The 23409-nt window shown below is 32.4% G+C and overlaps 1 protein-coding gene across 7 annotated transcripts in view; it reads right to left on the bottom strand.

The window, feature by feature from the left end:
• The window catches only part of LOC125062536, a 47067-nt gene that overhangs the window by 5178 nt on the left and 18480 nt on the right, over positions 1-23409 (bottom strand). For 4 of the 7 annotated variants that reach the window (XM_047668534.1, XM_047668539.1, XM_047668540.1 and 1 more), the window contains exons 1-18: positions 17599-17717; positions 17361-17452; positions 16656-16773; positions 16359-16474; positions 15087-15206; positions 14443-14474; positions 13228-13354; positions 12304-12465; positions 11086-11350; positions 10253-10414; positions 7957-8094; positions 5632-5799; positions 5066-5168; positions 3804-3864; positions 3278-3361; positions 2076-2252; positions 1175-1405; positions 691-828 (exon numbers count right to left, since the gene is read on the bottom strand). In XM_047668534.1, coding sequence (XP_047524490.1) covers positions 691-828; positions 1175-1405; positions 2076-2252; positions 3278-3361; positions 3804-3864; positions 5066-5168; positions 5632-5799; positions 7957-8094; positions 10253-10414; positions 11086-11350; positions 12304-12465; positions 13228-13354; positions 14443-14474; positions 15087-15206; positions 16359-16474; positions 16656-16773; positions 17361-17426 — 2268 coding nt within the window. In that variant the 5' untranslated portion in view covers positions 17427-17452; positions 17599-17717. Of the gene's footprint in view, positions 1-690; positions 829-1174; positions 1406-2075; positions 2253-3277; positions 3362-3803; positions 3865-5065; positions 5169-5631; positions 5800-7956; positions 8095-10252; positions 10415-11085; positions 11351-12303; positions 12466-13227; positions 13355-14442; positions 14475-15086; positions 15207-16358; positions 16475-16655; positions 16774-17360; positions 17453-17598; positions 17718-23409 lie in introns of those variants that run through there. The other 3 variants (XM_047668535.1, XM_047668538.1, XM_047668537.1) reach the window with 3 other exon arrangements.

The raw sequence follows: 23409 nt of genomic DNA, 5'->3' as shown, positions 1-23409 counted from the left end.
ATTACCGGCATAAGCAAGGCTCTATGTGGTACAAAAAAAAATCACAAGATTCAACGTGGGAAGTATTGCACAGCGTTTAAACCTCAAATTAAATAAACTTTTAATGAATAATTATAAAAAACTTGTTAAGAACTTGTTTTTTAAGGTTTGTGACCACTACCACTTGTGAATTGCACACATGAGATTTTTGACGTGACAACGTCTTATAATTCGATGGAGCCGGTTGCACGCACGAAAAAACATGACGCATGCGGCGTTACCTCGTTCCATTTAAGGGTTGAAGTGCAAGCGAGAGCGCGGAACGAGTGACAAAGAGGCACAATCGGCCTCTGCGTTCGGCAGCGTTCGACATCTTTATTGTATAAAAAGTATATATCCTATTAAATCGATTATATTGTAATCGATCAATTCAATAAAATTAAAATTTTCTTAAGTAAGTGTAGTAAGAAGTTTTCACTTCAAAAAGTTTCTCATTAATGATATTTATATAAAATTAATAAATTTCATCGTATTTTATAATTGAACTACTTACTTGACTTATTAAAATTTTTGCACATTTTGCACTTTGTGATCAAATACACTCAAATTTAATCAAATAAAATCCTACGAATTTATGCGTCTGTCTCTTTTTCCGTTGCATCCGGTTTGAAATCACAACGATTCTAAAAAGGTTTAATATCAAAAGTTTACCCGTTCGCGGTGAACGATGAAATGCGGAGGCTCGTCCGGGGACATACTCGCACGGTACACTCCCGCAGACATACAATAAAATGCAATATTCAGCAGTAAGTCTCTATTGGTCTCATCCATAGTGCGCATGCAATCAATCTGTAAAAATATTTAATTAATACTGGGTAACAAATCAATCCATCACCAAAGTTTCACATTCGTAGGGTGACGTCATTGCATTTGGAAACCCCCGTCCTGATTTCGATAAAAATATCGATTTTCTATATTAAGGCTTGTTATATTCAAACAGGTATTCTCAAAATAAATAAGCATGTTGGATGAATTTTTATAGAGTACATTTTACCGTACACCCTGTACCAACAACCTGGCACAGTGTTTAAGAATGTGAAACCATTGCATACATGGTGTTTTTTGAGTTTACTTTAAAATATATAAAATTTTAAAATAAATTTAACATATATATATTTATATCGGTAAAACTTACCAAATAAGCACGGAACACCGTTTCTAAAGCCACGGTGCATTCTCCAACGCAATAGAATAGCACAATACATAGATCCTGATAAAACAGTGGCACCAGAGACCTCATGCTTCTGCAAAACTCGTTCGGGTCCCTTATGGAGATCAAATTGAAAATGGCTGGCATGTGATGGCACAACACCGCACGTATAGACGCGGTCATATTGATACTCGAAGAGACAAAGACCATGAGGGGCTAAAAAAATATACATATAAACGGTATTTGATTTAATAATTTCTACATTAAACTTACAATTAATAAACTACTGTTGCACAATAAGAATATTTTCCGTTTTAGCATTGGACAGATTGAGGTGTTATTATAAAGTTAGTGAATGTATAACTGGCAAGAAACTCTCCGCCACTCTTTTTAATCGCTAAGTTTTGAGTCATACAAATTGTTTAAACTGGAGCAAAACAATGCCAAGGATTAGGATAATTTAAATAATCGTCAATTTATGCAGTGATATTTCTCAAATTTCGCTTGAGAGTTTATAGTCTAGGATTAATAGTACTAAAAAGTTACTATGTATGTGTGAATAGTTGTTAGTAGTATTTGAAATGTTTTATAACAATAAATCAAATTTGAATATTGCTCTGTCTTAGGGAGCGTTCAAGTACTGTAGGGCTTAGGGATCTGTAGTGTTGTTAAGTTTTTACGTCTCACCTTATATTAAAAGCTATACAGAGACTGTAAGTAGTGTTATTGGACACTTTCTTACATTAAATATCCTTATTAGTAAATTAAATAAAATTTAAACTTGAAAGTTAAATGGTTTTTTGTGCAAATTAATAAAAAAATTGTAAAATTGTGAAGTTGAGTAGAGAAAAGATTATTATTTGAAAAGAAATAAAAAATCACTTACAATGCGTCTAAAAAATTGGGTATGTTTGGACATGATGATGTCCGTCACTCTATCAACGGATTCCTCGTAGGGTACGCTTTGCAACAGGCCTCTAAAGTAGGTGACCACTACATCCCCAACTTGTAGAACCTCGTGGGTGCTGAGGTAGCGGAAAGAGCTCGGTACCACGGCTTCTCTCTGAAATAATTTATTTTGTATAGTGCTTCCAGCAGCAGTGTTGGCCTATTAAGCCGGTTGCAGACCGAAAACTAAGCTATGCCAAGGCTAAACTAAGCTATGCCAAGCAAGCTAGGCTAAGCTAAGCTAGAAATAAATAACGTGCACACCAAAAGCTAAGCCAAAGCTCAGTCAGTGTAGCGAAGGATGTGCAAAGGGTGTGTGGGGTAGCGGGAGGGGCTTAGCTTAGCTCGTGTAGCTGCGCATCGGCATACACAACTAACTTAGCTTTGCATATTTTAGTTAGCTCACATAGCTTAGTTCGCATAGTTTGCGGTCTGCACACAAGTATGGAAAACTGCGTCAGCTACGCGAGCTAAGCTAAACTAACTTAGCTTAGCTCTTGGTCTGCAACCCGTATTAGCTTCTGCGACTCTCGTCCCTGAGATCGTAGGTTCGATCCCCAGCTGTACACCAAGTCACATTCTTTCTATCGAAAGGAAATGTTACCTTAAGACTCCAAAAGTTAACGGCATGGGTCAGGAACAGGAGCCTGTTCACCTACTTGCCTGTTAGATTGACAATCATGAAACATAGAGATATCTGAGGCCTAGACCTAAAAAGGTTCTAGCGCCACAGATTTATTTATTTATAGTGCTTTCAGAGACTTTTCCTAGTGACTTAAAAGTTAAATTTATTGTATGTTTTTGACTTTATAAAGTTCATAAACAGGTAGTTACCGCGGCTAATAAATAGCTTAAGGCTAAGCAACATAAAAAAATGATAAAGGCACACTGCCACAAGGATATTTTAATGTTTAATGATTTTTATTATTACATGTAATGAAAAATACTACATATTTGATTGTTATGTTTAGGTTTTAATAAACGAAATTAACATTGTTTTATTGGTCTAAGACCTTGAAAATATAAATAAAACGCGTATACACTGCAACTATTAGATTGTCTAATCTGTAAAAAAATCTTATATCGTATTATAGTCAAGAAATATTTAGTTCTAGTTAAAAATCTAAAATATTAACTCACCAAAAGCAAGAAGTATGCTGTCACCAAATTATCTGACGACCTTGGGTTCCTGTCAAACCTGTCATACAGGGACTGAACAGTGAACTGTAAAAAAATTGTATCCAATTAATTTCTTAAAGTTTTTCCTTCCATTTTCCTGGGGCTAAGGTAACAAATAAATAGGAGAATGATTAAGTCATACACCATGAAAAAGATGATAAGTTTTTAGCTTATAAATCTAAAGATATATAGGCATTTTTAGCCATTGAGCCTATGGGCCGAAACCTCCTTTTAGGTTATTAGAACAGTACCATCACATAACAAGCATTTATTTAAAACTAAACAACAACAAATGGGAGCTATCTTTCCCTACTTGCTAGACATTATTTTACATAATTTATCTTTCCATAGACACGTTATTAAGAAAATTACAAATGACACAGGAAACAAGACACAAACGATATAAACCTATTATTTATATGGAATCGAACCCGGTATACCAGGCTCAATAAACGAATGAAATCTAGTAAATAGGCAGGCAACTCACAAAGGTCCGGGTAGACGCCGCATCATTATGCTGCATAGGGAATTCGGCTGGATTGATCCCACTTGAAAAAAGACAAATAATAACCAATTAAAAAGAAATTATGCGTGTATTGAAAGTACGAAATGGCTGGATCGATTTTGATTATATTTTGACAAGCTACAACTATATTCCTAGTCTCTATAGATAATAGAGTATAGCACATCACTGTACAGATATAGTTTTTTTAGATAATAGAGTATAGCACATCACTATACAGATATAGTTTTTTTAGATAATAGAGTATAGCACATCACTATACAGATATAGTTTTTTTAGATAATAGAGTATAGCACATCACTATACAGATATAGTTTTTTTAGATAATAGAGTATAGCACATCACTATACAGATATAGTTTTTTTAGATAATAGAGTATAGCACATCACTATACAGATATAGTTTTTTTAGATAATAGAGTATAGCACATCACTATACAGATATAGTTTTTTTAGATAATAGAGTATAGCACATCACTATACAGATATAGTTTTTTTAGATAATAAAGTATAGCACATCACTATACAGATATAGTTTTTTTAGATAATAGAGTATAGCACATCACTATACAGATATAGTTTTTTTAGATAATAGAGTATAGCACATCACTATACAGATATAGTTTTTTTAGATAATAGAGTATAGCACATCACTATACAGATATAGTTTTTTTAGATAATAGAGTATAGCACATCACTATACAGATATAGTTTTTTTAGATAATAGAGTATAGCACATCACTATACAGATATAGTTTTTTTAGATAATAGAGTATAGCACATCACTATACAGATATAGTTTTTTTAGATAATAGAGTATAGCACATCACTATACAGATATAGTTTTTTTAGATAATAGAGTATAGCACATCACTATACAGATATAGTTTTTTTAGATAATAAAGTATAGCACATCACTATACAGATATAGTTTTTTTAGATAATAGAGTATAGCACATCACTATACAGATATAGTTTTTTTAGATAATAGAGTATAGCACATCACTATACAGATATAGTTTTTTTAGATAATAGAGTATAGCACATCACTATACAGATATAGTTTTTTTAGATAATAGAGTATAGCACATCACTATACAGATATAGTTTTTTTAGATAATAGAGTATAGCACATCACTATACAGATATAGTTTTTTTAGATAATAGAGTATAGCACATCACTATACAGATATAGTTTTTTTAGATAATAGAGTATAGAACACTTACCTTCTCAAATGCAGGGCACGGCGGGTGTGTCTGCTCTCACATGGCGTCGCCTGATCATAGACGATGTTTGAAATCGAAATGCGCCTTGGTGAATCAGGTGAATCTAAAATTTTTAAACAACCATCTGATGTCAAATAACATAAGTCTCTCGAGTGCGTAGCCTGCATATAATCGGCACAATGTTAACTTATTAAATCTATAGTCTAATGTTTTGTACTTGTTAAATGTATTTAGTTTCAGTTGTTTTAAAAAAATGCATTTCTTGCAATATTAAGGCGGTATTGGAAAATATGACAGACATAACTTTTATTATTAACAGACAAAATAAAAATCAAAAGAAAAATAACAAAAAATTATGAAGAAAAAGGATTAAGGTACATTTTAAGTGTGTAATGTGTGTGTGTTGAGGTTGCGCTGGTCATTCTGACAGCAGCAGTTAGTTTGCGCCTCAGACGCAAAAAAAGAAAAATAATGTAATAATAATAATGTAAGTAAAGTGTAAAGTATATAGTAAATAAAAAAACTATTTTTTTTTATTATTAATTAAAAAATGTCTAAAATAAAACCTGCAGCTGGCCGTCTTGGCGGCTGAACATTTTCTGGTCTAGAACCCGGCTCGGTCGCATTCTGATCGGTATTAGGCCAGTTGGCACCTGTTACTTCGTTTCTTATAACAGAAGATAGGATTTGCTGGATTAAATCCGATGGCACACTACCAATCATAGGCGATTGCGCTGTAAATAGAATTGTATTGTAAATATATTTTATTTATCTTGATATATTTACAAGATATTTCTTTACTTAGTACCTACCTATCTTCACAAAATTTAAACTGGACTGACTCAAAACTATTAAAAAACAGTCGAGTCTCGATAATTTTAAACTCGCAAGTTAATAATAGTTTGATGAAAATTCGTGATTTTCTATTTCTATATTATTTTTGAGTATTAACAACTAAAAATAAAATTCACAAATTTCAATGGATGATAAACACTTCAAATTATCGCATGTTGTCAAGCAATATATCTTCTAACTATCGAGGGGTCCAATTAACATTGATTTTATTCAATTTATCGAGTATTTTTCAAGTAAAAAATTATCGACTGTATGTTTTAGAATATTTGCAGTAACATTAGGTAATGTTGTATGAAATATTACTGAAAACTTTATATTTATTTATTTAGAATTCATTACACTAATAAAAAAACAAATAATATAATACATAAAAATATAAGGGAAGCAACGGGCGGCCATATCGCTAACAAGCGATCTCTTCCAGGCCACCATAATAAGGAAAAAAAAAAAACTAAAAACAGAATTGTGATGAGTAAAGTGCCAATGTGTTATAATAATGAATACTTAGTAGTTATCCAACCATCCCCATCCACACATCCGCCATCAAACATTAAAGAAATATTTCATCTAGTTGTATAATTTTTCATTTATAACCACCATAGCAACAGCCCACTGTTTTGTTTCCATATTAGATCGAACAATGAAAACAAGGTTGATCTCATCATTCTTATTCTTAACTACATCCAGTCACTATGACTGTGTATGGTAAGAAGGCTAAGTATGACTATCTCATGTCAAATACAGTGGTGCCTCGATGTACGAGTGCCCTAATATACGAGTGTTTTGAGATACGAAGAATCGCACACAACACACTACACTAATAGTTTCTTCCTCAGACTAGATCTAGATTTGATTGTGTCCATCATTTTCGAAGCATTTGTTGTTCATTTACAAAACATTATCACATTAATTTTATAACCATGGGTCCGAAGATAATGTCTAATTAAATCAAAGTGTGAAAACATATGATATTGAGAATGTATTTAGGTGCTAGAACGACATTAATGGCAATTCATGGCATTTCAATTAAAGGAAAATTGCTTTGAGATTCGAGCATGGATACGTACCGAGATAAACTCGTATGTCGAGGTACCACTGTACTGAAATACGGGTGTCATAAGTCTTGACTCGGCTAAGGGCCGTTAGAATTTAAACTAAACCAACAAAGGAATTGCCGTAGAATTCGCCTAACCGATAACACATTACAGATATAATTAGGCTTGACTAGGATCGAACACACGTCACCGTACTACAACATCGCTTAGCTTAATCACTAGTTAAGTGTGTTATATACTGACAATGACAAAAAACATTGTGAACAATTTTACCACAGAATAGGAAGGGAAAAACCAATTGTCTACAAATTAATAGGCTTATAATACTACCTTTTCATCCGTTAATTCAGTAGATGTTATATGCAATATATATGTCGCAGTAAAGTAGGTTATTCAGAGAGTTAATTGAATCTCTAGACGGTTAATTAAAGATCGATATTCAATCAAGTCGCTTCCGTTTCAGCTTCCGCTTCAAGTTCCGTCTGACAAATGAGTGAACGGAACGTTTAACGAGTTACCTAAACGTTCCTGCAAACAAGACGCAAGACGTGACCAAGATATTTGATTGGAAAAAAAAAATATATTTATATATTTTCCTATATATATTGTTGTTTATATTTTCCTGAATAATAATTACAATAAAACAAAACACGGAATTTAACTACTTTACTGCGACATGTATATTCTGTTCACTTCATACTTTGATATGAATATTTTTTTTATGTCATCGTGTATTTGCTAGTGCTTGTCACATTAAATATTTTATTTTATTTTGTACCAATATATCAGTGTGCAGTGCGTTGGCAAGCTTTTTAAAATAAAATAAATGATTCATAATAAAATTATTCATAAAGCATGTTTTTTAAATTCTGTAAACACATGACAATAGACAAATAAATACATACAAAGAGTGAAATTAAATTTTAAGGTGATAATATTGGTACAAACCCACTAATGCCACTAAAAACAAATTGAACTTACCGTTTTGTACTATTCCTGTCAAATTTGGTGGGTGCCCAAGAAAGTCCTGCAAATTACCACTGCCTAATGGCGAATCATCCAGCTCCATTCCGAAGTCCAGCGCAGCTGCATTGTTCCTCAAACCTGGTTGCATAGCGCCTGTAAATAAATACTCCATGTACTGCATGTAATTTAACTGTCAAGTATTTAAAAAAATCGACTTTCAAAAGTCCCACAACATTCACAAATTTTAACCACCATTGTGTTAAGTAATTACACTATTTCAAATCAAAACTATAAAAAAAAGAAATGCTTAAAAATATATTTAAGCATTTCTGTAACACACTGGACGGTTCAGAATATTAATAGGCAAGGAGGCGATCGGTCATCTGTGCGTAGGGTTTTGGGTCTGGATATTTTCTACACCGTACGAACGAAATAGAAAGAAAAATACATTGATTCACAGCCGCGATTCGAATCTTAGGTTTGTACGCTCAAGCGATTAGGCCAACCCCTTCCCCAATACATTTAAAATAAAATCATAATAAAAAAACGCCAGTTAATTTACTACAACACTGTTAATAAATAATTTTTTGTTAATGCTTTCACAATTATAACTAATTAATATAATAACCGTTCGGTGATCAATAAAAAGTGACAATGTGTACTATGCAATTATCTTTCAATAAAAGTTATTTATATTAAGACTAGCTGATCCGGCAAACGTCGTTTTGCCATGTATATCATTTATAATAAAAAAATAGGGGTTGATCGTAGAGGGGTGTTAATTAGGGGTTGTATGTATTTTTTAATGCTTTATCATAACAAAATAAAAAAATAAAAATGTATCTAAAAATAAAAAAAAAAATAGGGGTGGACTACCCTTAACATTTAGGGGGATGAAAAATAGATGATGTCCGATTCTCAGACATACCCAATATGCACACAAAATTTCAAGAGAATCGGTCAAGCCGTTTCGGAGGAGTTTAACCACAAACACCGCGACACGAGAATTTTATATATTAGATTAGATACTAAGTATTTGTATTATATTTTTTCTAATGGCAAGGTATTTTGGATACTTCTTATAGAAATCTTAATTTCTCCTGTTATTTTTTTTGACAATCACCATTTGTTTTAGACAATTTTTTCAACAATTTAAATATTTTGTTCAGTCACTACCGATGTGAAAACACAGGCAGAATTATTTTATTAGAGCGCGAACTTAAATTTTACTCATTTTAAGAAACCATTCCGATACGACGTAAACAAATGACTTCTATTAAAAAAAAAACAAAAGAGAATTGATTTATTATTAATATCTGACTCGATTTCTATTTATTTTTCTTTTCTAGGAGACAAATCACATTACCAGTATTTATTGAACACTCCCCGTATAATTACAATACATATTTAATTTTATAATTTATAAATAAACGTTGTTATGTTTTTTGTTTACATTGTTAGAGCTTGTCCGCACCATCAATATCATGGTCAAAGTCCGTAAACCAAGACTATAATGAAAAAATATTGCTAATAAACGCCAACCCATACATCCGAGAGCAGACGGGGGTCGAACCAGTGAAGTAATGTTTTATATTGGTATTGAACAAGATATTTGGGTTGTTCAGTAATTGAAGAGACATCACAATAGAAATAATAACTAAAGTACTATATACCCGGTTTTTTAATTCCGTAGAATTCTGACAGCTATAATTTTTTGACATGTCAGAGATTACAAACCTTTTTGGCCGGGCACATTTTTCAATTTCAATACGAGTCTAAAAATCTAACTCTATACATACATTTTATTTGTTAGTGAATGTATCGTAGCATTTCATTTTAGTGCCCTCAAATGGGTCAAATTTGTCCCTTTTTCGGTGGAGAACTTTTTTAGTAGCAACACTAATGAAATGTCAGAATTCTACGAAATGAAAAATCAGAGTATAGAAGAAAATTAACATAAATTAAGGATGTGTCCAGTCCTTGTGTTTACGACCATAGATATTTAAATCATCATTTATTATTGATATGACATTAGCCAACAGATACAACAACAAGTAATAAAAATAAAATAAATATCTAAATAATTCCATCCATGACATAATCACACGAAATCCCCAGCCTCTATAAAATCTAAAAGTCATAATTACGCCTATTTATACCCCAGCGTTAGTAAAACAAACCTCGGTCATTTTACATACGCTAATTAAATATTGTCTACGTACAAACTACGACATGCAATGTTATACACGACTACAAGCAATTGAAAAATATTGCCCCTGCGCGCCCCATTTTAAAACCCAATACTTCTTACCAGAATGTTGATGTCGAGCATCGGGGTTATTCGGGTACCCTAAATCTCGTCGAATTCGAATGCTAGGATTCATAGATGGTAAGGGTATACATGGAAAATCTGCGTCAAAATTATAAAGATTTTCGAACTCCCTAGTCGCCTGTTCAACATGTTGTTCAATATCTACAACAAAACCGTACCGTACCCTACATTTTCTATATCATTACTGCCGCACTATTAAGGCCGGGAAAATAGAAAATGTTTTATAATAATATTAATTCATGTTAATTTATTTCGACCGTTGAATTTTCCAGGGAGTTCTAGTAATAATGATTATTTTACAATTCAAAATGAGTGAATAAATTTAAATGTGAGGAAACAATTCGTCATGATCGTAGAACAATGTCGGAATTGAAAAAATCGAAAATCCACTTTTAATCATATTTGTATACTAAATTGATTACGGATACATAAAAAAAAATCCATGTGTTTTAAATTTCAAATTAATCAGTCGGTAAAAAAGTGACGGATTTGATAGACACTCATTGATTTTTTTAGAAAACTGTGTAATTTAATTTTATTATCTTTATTTTGTTTCAAAATATTATTGTTTGCTTGTATGCCAATTTTCATAATAACTGAATATGAATTAAAAAAGTTATGACAACAAACATGATTATATTATTTTGAAATGGCTGCCCTGTAAAGTTTACTATTAGTCAGATCCGTCACTATTCTACGACTATTACGATTTCTTAATTTCTAAATAAAAGCAAAGCAAATTCCGTTAGATAGAAAAGCTAAGTGTTATACATAGGCCGAGTAAAAACACACAAACACCATTGCATACATACTTAGCATCCTCTGTTCGAGACTCCTGAGGTATTCTTGTGAGGTGGCGTAGGTCGCGTCCTGCGCCATCAGTTCATCGGCGTTCAAATCTTCCATATCTACGTCGGGCGGGGGATTGGCCGCATTTCTCTGAGCCATCGTAGGTTCACTGGTCTCTATTTGTAACTGGATCATAATGGGATCAATTTCCACATTAAACGGCTCGGTAATATTGCCGTCGATGTTCCCAGTGCGACCGGAATGCGTGTCGAGGGTGGCCGTCTGACCCTGTATTGACAAATATACATTTTTATGTTTTCAGTTCAAAGACACATAAATTGTGAATATATAAATAAGTACGGGATAATAAGAACCGAGATACCAGGTAACAGACGGAGATCTGTGGGTAGGATCTAAGGTTAAAGGTGGTGAGATTTTCTCAAAGCTATCGGGCAGGCTCGCCACTAGTATATGGGCTGTACTCCGATCGTTCATTCCGTAGAATTCTGACAGCTGTCATTTTTTGAAATGTCAGAGATGGCAAACCTTTTTGGCTGGGCACATTTTGTCTGCACCAGTCTGAACCGAGACTATACATACATTTTATTTGTTAGTGAATGTATCCATTTTATTAAGTGCGGTGCTCCACATTAAAAACGGCGAGTGATAATTACTTAGTAGTGTACAATTAGTAAGATATATAAATTCAACGGCGTCTGACACGCATAGACGGCTGATCTCCTATTAGCCACAAAACAAATCTGAGGCCCAGTTTCAAAAGGTTTTTTATTTTGTAAATCAAATACATATTAAACTTTTCTTTTATCTTTTTTAGACATATAAATTGATTTCACGACATATTTTTTTTAACATTAAAACAGTTTTGCTTAAAAAATAGAATATGCAATATGCTTGGTTTGGTACATTAACACTTGCACATATGGTGAAGAGTGAAGCTCCTTAATATCATTATGTATCAGGCACTGAAGATCATATACTTGTCGTTCTTCTTTTACAGTCGGTTAAAGATAAATATAAAAGATCACGCTCCCATATACATTTGACGTTCATAAGTGAACATTGTGTTACCTATATGAATAAATGATGTTGACTTTGAATTTTTATATGCTTTAGCGATACCGGGTTAACATTTATTAGAAGATAGATAATATATGAACACAAGACAGTGTTCATATATTACATAAGTATTTTGCATATAATAAATACATAAGTGTGTTTACCTGACGTAAGAACGCTTCTGAAGCCAGCTGTGTACCATGTGGTGATTCCAGCATCGCAATGTCACTTAGCAAATGAAACGCGTGCGCCAAATTATGAAACACTCCATTGATTTGCTCCGAGTAGCGCATTCTCGCCTGGATGCTTCTCTCGTCGCGGGGCCCCTTTAAAAACATCTTTATATATAAAATTCTTCTGTGAGTGTGTATGTCACTGAACTTCTCTCAAACGACTGGACCGATTTTGATGAAATTTTTTGTGTGTGTTCAAGGGGATCTGGGAATGGTTTAGATTCACAAATCAGCCCGCCAGATGGCGCTGCAGGCGGTACTTTCATACTTTGCTTTACTAATCGCTTGAAATATCATGCAGGACAACGTCTGTCGGGTACACTAGTTTTAAAATATAATCTTTGAGTAGTTTTTCATATCTTCAAAATTTACGCTTAGATGAAAAACTACTTACTAGACGCACTTTATTTATGTCAAAATCCATTTCGGTCATACGAGTCAGTCGTTTCTGAATCTACCCAGATTTTAGAAGAGGGAAGCATGTTATATGTACCATATTTAGTGTAATTCAATAGTAATAAACTGTTGTAGTATTCATTGTATTCAAATAATCCCGTTTTCGGATATATCCAATGTATACCAATTATTTTAAATAAATATAATCTATGACATGAGATTCTATTAGATTATTGAGAAAATTAAGATGAAGGATCTCATTTCAAGAGAGACCTGTCACACAAAAAAAGTACCCAATCAGATAATATACAAAACAAAGGTATCCAGTACCCCATTAGATAGTATACAGTATCTAATTAGATAGAAAACAGGTAATATAATTTGATTATTCAATTGATTTAGTTTTAGATTATGTTAATTCGGCTGCAAAAACACTATTTTTATCAAATAAATACTTACATTGGTATCACGAAAGTCATTAATGAGGCCTATGTAATTTTCTCTGTGTGATTCAAAAATTCTATCCAGGCTATGAACCTCAGCAATCAGTCGGGCGAATTCGTCCACAGGGTTATCCGCCATAGGCCTAAACACAAACATATATTGTCAAAGATTGTTCTAAAGGGCTAATTTCGCAAGCATATGTGTAATGAAGTTTCACGTCAAATCATAAGAAACCACACGAAAATTGAACACGTCACAACGAGGATACGAAGATTGAAATGGGCTGGTCATATAATAAGAGGCATAAAAATGTGTAACAAAAAGATCATATATTGGTAGCCAAGAAATAAGAGAACAAAACGAGGTAAACCTTTTCGAAGGTGGGAAGACAAAATAAAATCCGTAACTGGGAACATATGGACAAGGAAAGCTCAAAACAGAGCAGAGTGGAAAGAAATGGAGGAGGCCTTTGCCAAAGTTGGGCAAACAGATGGGTTGTCTGTGTCACCGTCTGAATAAAGGCTTATATTATTATTATGGTATAATAAAACAATGGCATGTTTCACTAGTTATCAGTCAATCAGCCCTGAAACCTTTATTTGTGTTTCAACTACTAATGGGAAAAGACCACTAAGATACTGACCAACCACTTTCTCAGTTTTTATAATGAAAAATTTGTAAGTAGATCAAACAACAATTTTGTAACTAAATGGATTAAGGGTCTGTTTCACAATGTATGGATAAAGTACCAAATAGCTATGCAACACATAAATTATTTGGAAGATATATTGTGCTAATTGACATTCATCGGACTCATAACTTATGATGGACTTTATGTGACGATTAGCGCTATCTGACAGTCTTAAAACACAACAATAGTGTGTATCCTACCAATAAGTAATAAATAGCTAATTTGGAACTTATCTGTATATTGTGAAACAGACCCTTAGTTGAAAATGATCAAGAGAAACCTGATAATTATCAGAAGAGTTTGACTTTCAGTTCAAATGGGTTCTTATTCCAACTTAAGTTACTATAATATTATACTAATTAATTATAACTTTTACATTCTTGATAAGAGAAAGAAATAATAAAAATCTAACATGGGCTTACATATAGTAACATCACAATACAATTAAACCGTTATAACTTTATATAAATAAATGTATATGAATTGAAAGTCAGTAAAGAATTCTTTAAACTAAATAGTAAAGAAAGTCTTTAACTTACATTGGATTTTCCTCAATATCTGAACCCGAGTCCTGGAAGTAGAATATAATTGTGTTAATAATATATAGGTACTCATTCTTCTACTATAGTAGAAATATACTGTATTAAAACTTGTAAACCTATTTAGAAAACTGTCAGTGTTAATAAAATGTTTTTTATTCTCATATTAGTAAAATATATTAATCAATTGTTTCGCATTGACATGTTAACACAAAATTAATGTTTTTTATATATTATATTCTTTTGCTAATTCCTCAATTATATTGTTTGAGGTATTACGACACATAATACATATGTATTATCATAAGCAAAATAGCATCTGTAACTAGAAATATTAAGTACTACTTATTTAAAATTTAAAAAAACTTTTTTTTTGTAGCCATACTTACTAGTATAAAATAATTGCTTCCTATGTCAAGATACATCAATGGTGGCTTATGGCCAGTGTTTTTCAAAATTCTACTAACTTTGGTGGAATTTAAAAATAAAAGCATATCAGGTCATATGAGCAATGTGAACATGACTGATAGATTTCTTGAAAGCATTAGTGAGCGAGTGAGCCATTATTATTATTACATTTGTATGTACCTTCACTGTTTTTGCCTAAATACAGACGGATTAACACAAAGGCCACAAACACTTACTAGTTCCAATAATCTTGTTCTTAATTCACAGACAATGGTGTTGAGGATCCTCAAGCGTATTGCAGTAGGTGACATAGACCCTTGATCTTCATGTGTAACGAAAACCAAGCTTGATGGGCCCTAGATATACAAAAAAGAAACATGCAACATGTTTTTAAATTTTTTAAAGATAATGTTATGTCATACAGATGTTGTAATCACACATGGGTATAACTCTACAAACTAAGACTTCAAAAGCACCCCAATCAGCTAGCAGGACAGCTAACTATACCAGAAACTACTAGACAACTAAAAAAGCGGCGAGATATTTTTGACCAGGACAACCCAACAGACTGAGTTTTAATGAGAATAGGCAGGCTCCGCTGGGAGTAGCGCCTAACACGTCAAGAAGCACTCAACATATCTACTTATAGTCGCAAAGACTGATTGTATGATTAATATTAATAAAAAAAAAGATAATGTTAATTCTAATTTATACTAGTTATATTCATAATGCAATTATATTTCAAAAGGTGAGGTCTAAGTAGTAAGCAAGTTATTTATAACCAACATTTATATTTATATAGTCGACAACTCATTAAAACAACTGCATTATAGTACACTTGCATGTATTAAAGTATAAATACACATTTATATAGAAAGTTCTTATAACAAGGCAGTTTTTTTTAATAGAGCCCATCGTGCAATCTGTCTTCTGTCTATGAGCAGATGAGTTGTAGGATGATTTGCGGGTGGAGATATTCCTCATTGGGAATATCTACCACAATAACATTAGCACAATCAATGCTGCTGAGCTCCAGGGTTCTTTGTCTTTTGAGTTGAACATATATAACAAGACATAAAAATACTAATACAAAAACCTTAAAATTTTAATCGCTTAGCTGAATACTTATCAACTGTATACTTTATTCCAAACACAAAACCAAAATACCTTTCCTCGTAATAATAGTAATTAACGCAAGCATTTTTTGTAATATTTTCAAACATACTAGCTCAAGAAGTAAAAATTGATATTTATGATCAATAGTAGTAATCACACCAAGTCTAGACGCAGGTTCACAAGAAACCCAAAATTATTGAGAGATTAGTTGTTTATATTAGTATAATATATTTATGAATATCAGATGTATACTATATATATGTATAATCTAAGAAAACCAAAATGATGATTTAGATACAAATATTTGGATATTTCAAGTATTAAGACAGACTATAAATCATATCAAGTCTGCAGCGCAAAGCTAGTATTTAGAATAATAACAGAAAACTTACAGATGGCGCTTGATTGGGAGCATTGTCACTTTCAGACAGATCTGGTTCTGGTTCGCTTCTTTCAGGCATTGGTGGTGGTCTAGTAACCATATGTACCACTTGGTTATCACCAATATCTGAAAATAATTATGATATATGAAATTATTTACCACATATTACTATGTCCAATATAAGGTTATTACAATTCAATATGTATTTTGATACATACTAAAATTATATACTGTGAACTCAGCTTGTATTTACTTTGTCAAATGATAAAATAATATATATATATATATTATATATTAAGCTACTTACTGCAATCAGATATTGTCCGAGTGTCATCCAGAACATGTCCACAAAAAATCAGCCGTTGTTGTGCGGGTTCAATGCCCAATCGGTAATGAAGAAACTGTTTTAATTCCAATATTGTGCACTGTAAATATAAAATCATATTTACAATATAACACCAAAATATGAAATATTTATGTAGACAACATTATTGTGAAGAAAAAAAAATATACATTACATTACAATCCTAAGATAAAATCTCTATAAAGGAAACAAAAATACTTTATACCCTGATCTATTTAAGTGTCAAAGGAAAGATTTTTCAGATTTTTTTACTATTATTGTAAATTTATGATGTTTTGCTAAGAATAAGAAGATACAGAATAAGCTGTCAACAATGGAATCCACAATGAATATGAAAAATACAACCAAATCTTTAAGACTTGTGGTCTTAGACATCTCACAAACTTATTAAGTTATTGGGTGGGTCACCTGCAAAATATTGATTTTTATACCAAGAAAATGTAAGTCATTTGAATTGCGCCTTGAATCAACAAATTATATTTCACTTAATCGTAATGGCAATTTAAAAAGAAGACCTCGATTCCTCATTAAATTTTGTACCTACGTTCTACCTTAGTTTTTAGTAAAATGTGAAAATATATATTAGACCTTTATTTCAATGTAGTAGATGTAGTGTAGTGTAGTGTAACTAATGTGTATAGCACGTACCTGATCATCAATCTGTATATCTTCATCGCTTCCTTGTAACCTTCTTATTTTCACTATAATTATCATGGTGATATCAGATGAGAAGATTTATCCTGCAACAAAAAACAAAATGGAGACTAGTCTAACATTGAAAGCACGTTTCTGTGGAAATCATTACAAAATAATATTAACAGAGAAAGGATTTCCATAAAATTAATAATGTTTGAAAAGAAAATGTAAAATTAAATTGCCATATTACCAACTAAAAGATATCAGCAATTAGAAATATCCTCCTTTGAACAATAACTTGAAATGGCAAGTAGAAAAACTTAAGTCAGTCATCGGCGGGAAACCGGAAATGTGACAACTGACATTACAGTTATGTCATTAACTGTCGAACACAAAACCCGCTGACCATAGAATATAAACAAAGATTAAAAACCAAGTGAAGAGTATAAATAATAAGACTTATGGGTGAAAAAAGCGCGGGAAACTTCGTTCATGGTAGACGTTTTTTTCACGGTAGCGACTACTACTACTACTTTTACTAGTTAAAACGCAGAGGATTAGCTGGTAGTTTTAATATTTGTATTATATGTAATCTTTATATCATATTTGTGTATAGTGTCATCGTGTAGTTGGTAAGTTTTTGTAATTACTGTAAAATATATTGTATGAATGAGCGCCCCGACCCAGGTCGGTTGATGTTGACCTGAATCTCCCTGTGGGATCAAACGTATCTGTTGGTTAGCAAGATAAATTTGACAAAATGGATACGGATTGTTCGTTATCATCTCAGACAGGTGAAGGAAGTCGTAAACGAACACGTTGTTTGCGCCTTTGTCGGCAGTGTACGAAAATTAAGAAATTGCGCCAACGACTTCTGAATGTTATCTATTGGCACCTAATGGAACTCACGTCATTTGTATTAGCCAATAATGAACGTCCATTTTAACGATATAGCAATACCGCGTGATAGTTGGGCGGCAAAGCCGCGTATTTACCGCATTGTAGTGGAAGCCCGATACGAATGATGCGCGCTCCTGATTTATGATTGTTTATTTGTAAATAACCAGTGTGTAAGTATATTTGTTATATTTGTATTGCATGCTTTTAATAATGTTATTTTCGTGTCTTGTAAATATTCAAATTTCACTTGGGAATATACATTTTTGAGTCCGTTTCCTAATCAACTGATGTACGCGATTATGGCATTGCTGTTCTCGTTATCTAAGTTATTACTTACGCGGTGTTGTAGAAAACGTCTATTATAATAGTTTTTAATTATTTAATAGATGAAAATGGAAGATGGAATGGACAACCAAGAAAATGATGACCAGTCTTCTTTGGAAAATCCAAATACTTGTAGTAAAGCTTCAACTTTACAAGAAAGACGAAAATTACAACTCGAAAAAAAGAAACAATTATTATTAGACAGAAGCAAAGAAAATAAAAATGAACAAGCATTGCAATTTGTTAAAGAAACTGTTATACTTGAAGGTTACGAAAATAACTGTCAAAATGACAATAATACCCAGAATTGACTACACTTACAACATTTTTAGATCCCTCACTAACAGCGGAAAAAGATTACAGCACAGCCCGTGTTATTTCCATACATCATTATAGTGACATTAATTTCTCATCTGATCATTCAGTGGTAGATCCTACCTTTGTGCCTCTCTTAGAAATAACAAATCTGAGGCAATGCAGAAAATGTATCAGCGGAAAAAACTAGATCAAGATAATTGGAAAAGAATAAAAACTAAGTGTCAGAGGACGAACGGAGAGGTATTTTGGATTTAAAAAGGAAGGATCTAAATATACTTAAAATTAAATTAAACCAGCAAGAACGATGGGTCAAGCAGCTTCAATGGTGGATAAAAAAGCAACAGCAAGAAAAACTAAAACCTCAAATTTGAGACGAAGTGACACTAAAGTTTACTATTTGAAAGCTCATGATATAAAAGCAAGAGTTTGTTTAAAAACTTTCCTTCGTACATTGAGAATCAAAGAGTGGACGGTTCTATATTGGTTAGGAGAAAAAAGTTATGCTCCTAACAACATATCTGTAACAGAAGATGAATCGCAAGCAAACAAAAAATAAATATTAAACTGCATTGCCGAAACTGACATCACACTTTTGCAGGCAATCAACTTCTAAGCTATATTTAGAACCTGTAATACAGTCAAAAGCTCAATTGTATCAACTTTACTCTGATATTCAAAATCAAGAAATGAACCTGCAGTTTCAAGAAAGCTGTTTGAAAGTGATTTGAAGAAATTATTGGCCTATTTCACCTAAAACATATGCTTGTGGTGTTTGCTGTCACAAGGCAGTTAATTTATTGGATGAACAGTTAAAAAAACACATAGAACTGAAAAATACGACAAGAGCTGAAAAAAGCAGAGACAAAGAAGCAGCACAAAAATGAATTATACATGCATTATCGGCAGATCTTCAGGCTGTAAAAATATGTCTTGTTCTGAATGCGAGCGCACTTTATTTCAATATCAAACTTGCCGTACACAATCTACTATATAAAAATAAGTCGGGTTTTCCTTCCTGACGCTATAACTCCAGAACGCACGAACCGATTTCCACGGTTTTACATTCGTTGGAAAGGTCTCGGGCTCCGTGAGGTTTATAGCAAAGAAAATTCAGGAAAAATTTCAACAGAAACGCGGGATCACCAATCGAAATGTTACATAAAACGAAATCTGGTGGCGAAACGGAGTTCGCCGAGTTTGCTAGTTTCTCTATAAAAATTTTTTAAGAATTTTATTCGTTATGTGACATTAAATGATTATAAACTAATAAAATGTTTACTTTCAAAATCGCTGAACTAAAAACGAAGAAGAAAAAGACATCATATTTCTGGATAATAAATAATTAATTTTGATAACCCTATTAGTCATAAGAAGTTAATGGCCAAACGTAAGCCTAAAAATTTAAATTACACTAAAACCAATACAGAACTATATAAAGAATTTATTTCTTGAAACTATAACAGGAAAATGTATATGATGAACTAAAAAAATTCTGAAGAACAATAAACTGGTGGATCGATAAAAATATCAGTAATGTATTATATCTATAATTCAACACCCAAAACAATTAATCTTAAGATATATAAATTACGTGTACACGTTGTTTGTCCGCTATGGACTCCTAAACTACTGAACCGATATCAATCAAATTTGCACACCGTGTGTAGTTTGATGCAACTTAAAAGATAGGATAGCTTACATCTCAATTTATACGCGCAATATTATTTTATTGCAAAATATTTGTTTCTTATTTGATAGTCACAATTCTAACAGATGGCGCTGTGCTGAAAGTACCAACGTTTCACGTAAAGGCCGATTTACATTATCTTAGTGTTTAGGAGAGTGCTTTAGTACAACTTGAAAGGCAAGTTCATCAGCGTAGCGTTTACTAAAGCAAGTAGCGTTTACATGTTTCAACTAAAGTACTATCCTAAAGCACTCTCCTAAACACTAAGATAATGTAAATCGGCCTTAAGCTACAATTTAATGGCAGATGGCAAAAAAGCATGATGTTCCTATGACTGGTGTTCTCCTACCGTTTCCCTTGAATAGTTTGCTACTATGTAATATAACAAAAACCTTAGCCGCAGCAACGCTTGGCCAAGTCTGCTAGTATATCTATAAATATTAAATGTTTTGTTTTGGGTCATAATCATTTGGGTAACTCCCCTTTAGATGTGTGGTAAATGTTTTTAATGTTATTTTATAATTAAAAAAACACTAAACCTTAATATACATAATAGTCTTGTGTTTAAAGTTTTAGTGTTTTATTTATTTTATCGCTTCAGTTAAGATCTCATAGTACGTAATTCATTATTATAGGTACAGTATAATTATATACATATTATATACTAGTAAGCGGGCGTCCATAAATTACGTGAGGTATTTAAGGGGGGAGTCGGTCGAGTCAAATCTCATTTAATCTTACGTTGGAGAGAGGGGGGTCTCGGAAAATATGACGCAATTTTTTTTCTTGCCATCTGCAACTTCCCGCTAACTCCATATCTAAACGCTCAACATTTCACTTATTTTCTTTTTACAATAACAATCCAACGTGTTTACGTAAGAAACCCACATTTTAAAAAAATCACGTGAGATTGGGGGATGGGGGAGGAGGTGGAATAAAATCTCACGACATCTCCTGGGGGGGGGGACATCTACCGGGGGGGGGAGCTATGGATATATATGGACGCCCCCTTATAGTGTAATTATGAATAAATTTCTATCTTGTTTTTACTAAAATAGTGGTTACCCCTCTATTTTATCATCAATAAAATTCGACATAGGATCATAGACTGGCCGAAAGCGACTACCAACCTACGTATATTAAAGCATGATTAAAGTGTTAAAACGTTCCTTCGTTTGCTTTTCTAGTGCAGTGTCTATGCTAGTTCTTATGCTAAGGCAACATTCATCATTGGAAGCTAAAAGTCTTGTTGTAATTTTCATTTTTATTTTACACATATTGTGACAAATTGAAAAAAAAACTAAAAAAGTATGTTTGGTATTATATTACCAAGATAATTAAATGTATCATACCATAATTTAATTATCTATATATATAAAAATGAAACCCGTTTTCCGTTGTCACGACATAACATGAAAACGGCTTGACCGATTTGTCTGATTTTTTTCTGACCTTGAAGTACGAGGATGGTTCTTACGGAGAAAAATTAAAAAAAATTGAGTGAAAAAGTCTAAAAACAACACTTTTCTATATTCCCATACAAAATATTCGTAATAATACTTAAAAGTCAATTTGAACTTTAATACCAAAGTATAAAGTTCAAGTGTTAGTGGAGGGGTTCCGGGAAGGTAAATTTTGATTTTTTGACATAATGTATTTATTGTCTTATCAATTTTATTTTTTTTATCTTACTAGCTAGACCGGTGTCCCGAATAGCAGAATAAGTATTTTAAACAAATAAAGAATCGACTGTTAGGCGGTACGATGTTCGCCAGACCAGCTAGTAACAGATATAAAAGTAAAAAAACTTTGCTTCTGACTTTTCAAAATAGTTGTTATACCTACTTAAGTAATTAATAATGTATACGATGGCCATCAGTTACCGCTTTTGTAATTTGTTTTCCGTTTAGAAAATGATTTAGTTGTAATAACTATTCATTAACATACAAATCTGTTTCATTTAAGCAAATTGCACGTTAAGATTATTATACAGGGGATTATCACAGATTTATTAGTAGTACTGTAAATACATATTTTATCGAATATATAAAATTCTCGTGTCGCGGTGTTTGTAATAAAACTCCTCCGAAAAGGCTTGATCGATTCTCATGAAATTTTGTGTGCATATTGCGTATGTTTGAGAATCGGACAATATCTATTTTTTAACCCCCTGAATGTTAAGGGTAGTCAAAAAGAAAATAAATGAATATTTTATTTTTATTTTTTTATGACGCAGTTTTAAAAAAAGACATACAACCCCTAATTTTCACCCCTCTACGATCAACCCCTATTTTGATTATAAATGATATAAAAAACGACGTTTGCCAGGTCAGCTAGTAATATATAAAATATGTATTTACAGTATATAACTTTAGATTATGTACATATATGCCATTTTCAGCTCATTTATAAACTGTAGGTACTTATTAAAAATTAAAAAGAAAGCTACCTCCATATAATGTAAGATTTCCTAAAATTTTGTATAACTGTAGCTCAAAATCCGCTTGTTTAATTAATTACATTATTATATTATTTTGTAGTCAGTTGTTTTTAGTTAAAAAGGAGTTTATTCAAGCATAGATTCTGAAAAGGCAAGTAGGTAATCAATCTTAGCTATAAAATTACTGTTTCGCCTAGAATCTAACCCCGAAAGGGTTTAGCCTTTCTCTAAAGGCCGATTTACATTATCTTAGTGTTTAGGAGAGTGCTTTAGGATAGTACTTTAGTTGAAACATGTAAACGCTACGCTAAAGAACTTGCCTTTCAAGTTGTACTAAAGCACTCTTCTAAACACTAATGTAAATCGGCCTTAAAGTATATGTATTCTGCTAC

Source organism: Pieris napi, chromosome Z (assembly GCF_905475465.1).
Source record: "Pieris napi chromosome Z, ilPieNapi1.2, whole genome shotgun sequence".
Lineage (NCBI taxonomy): Eukaryota > Metazoa > Arthropoda > Insecta > Lepidoptera > Pieridae > Pieris > Pieris napi.
This window is presented reverse-complemented; position numbering and strand designations above follow the sequence as displayed.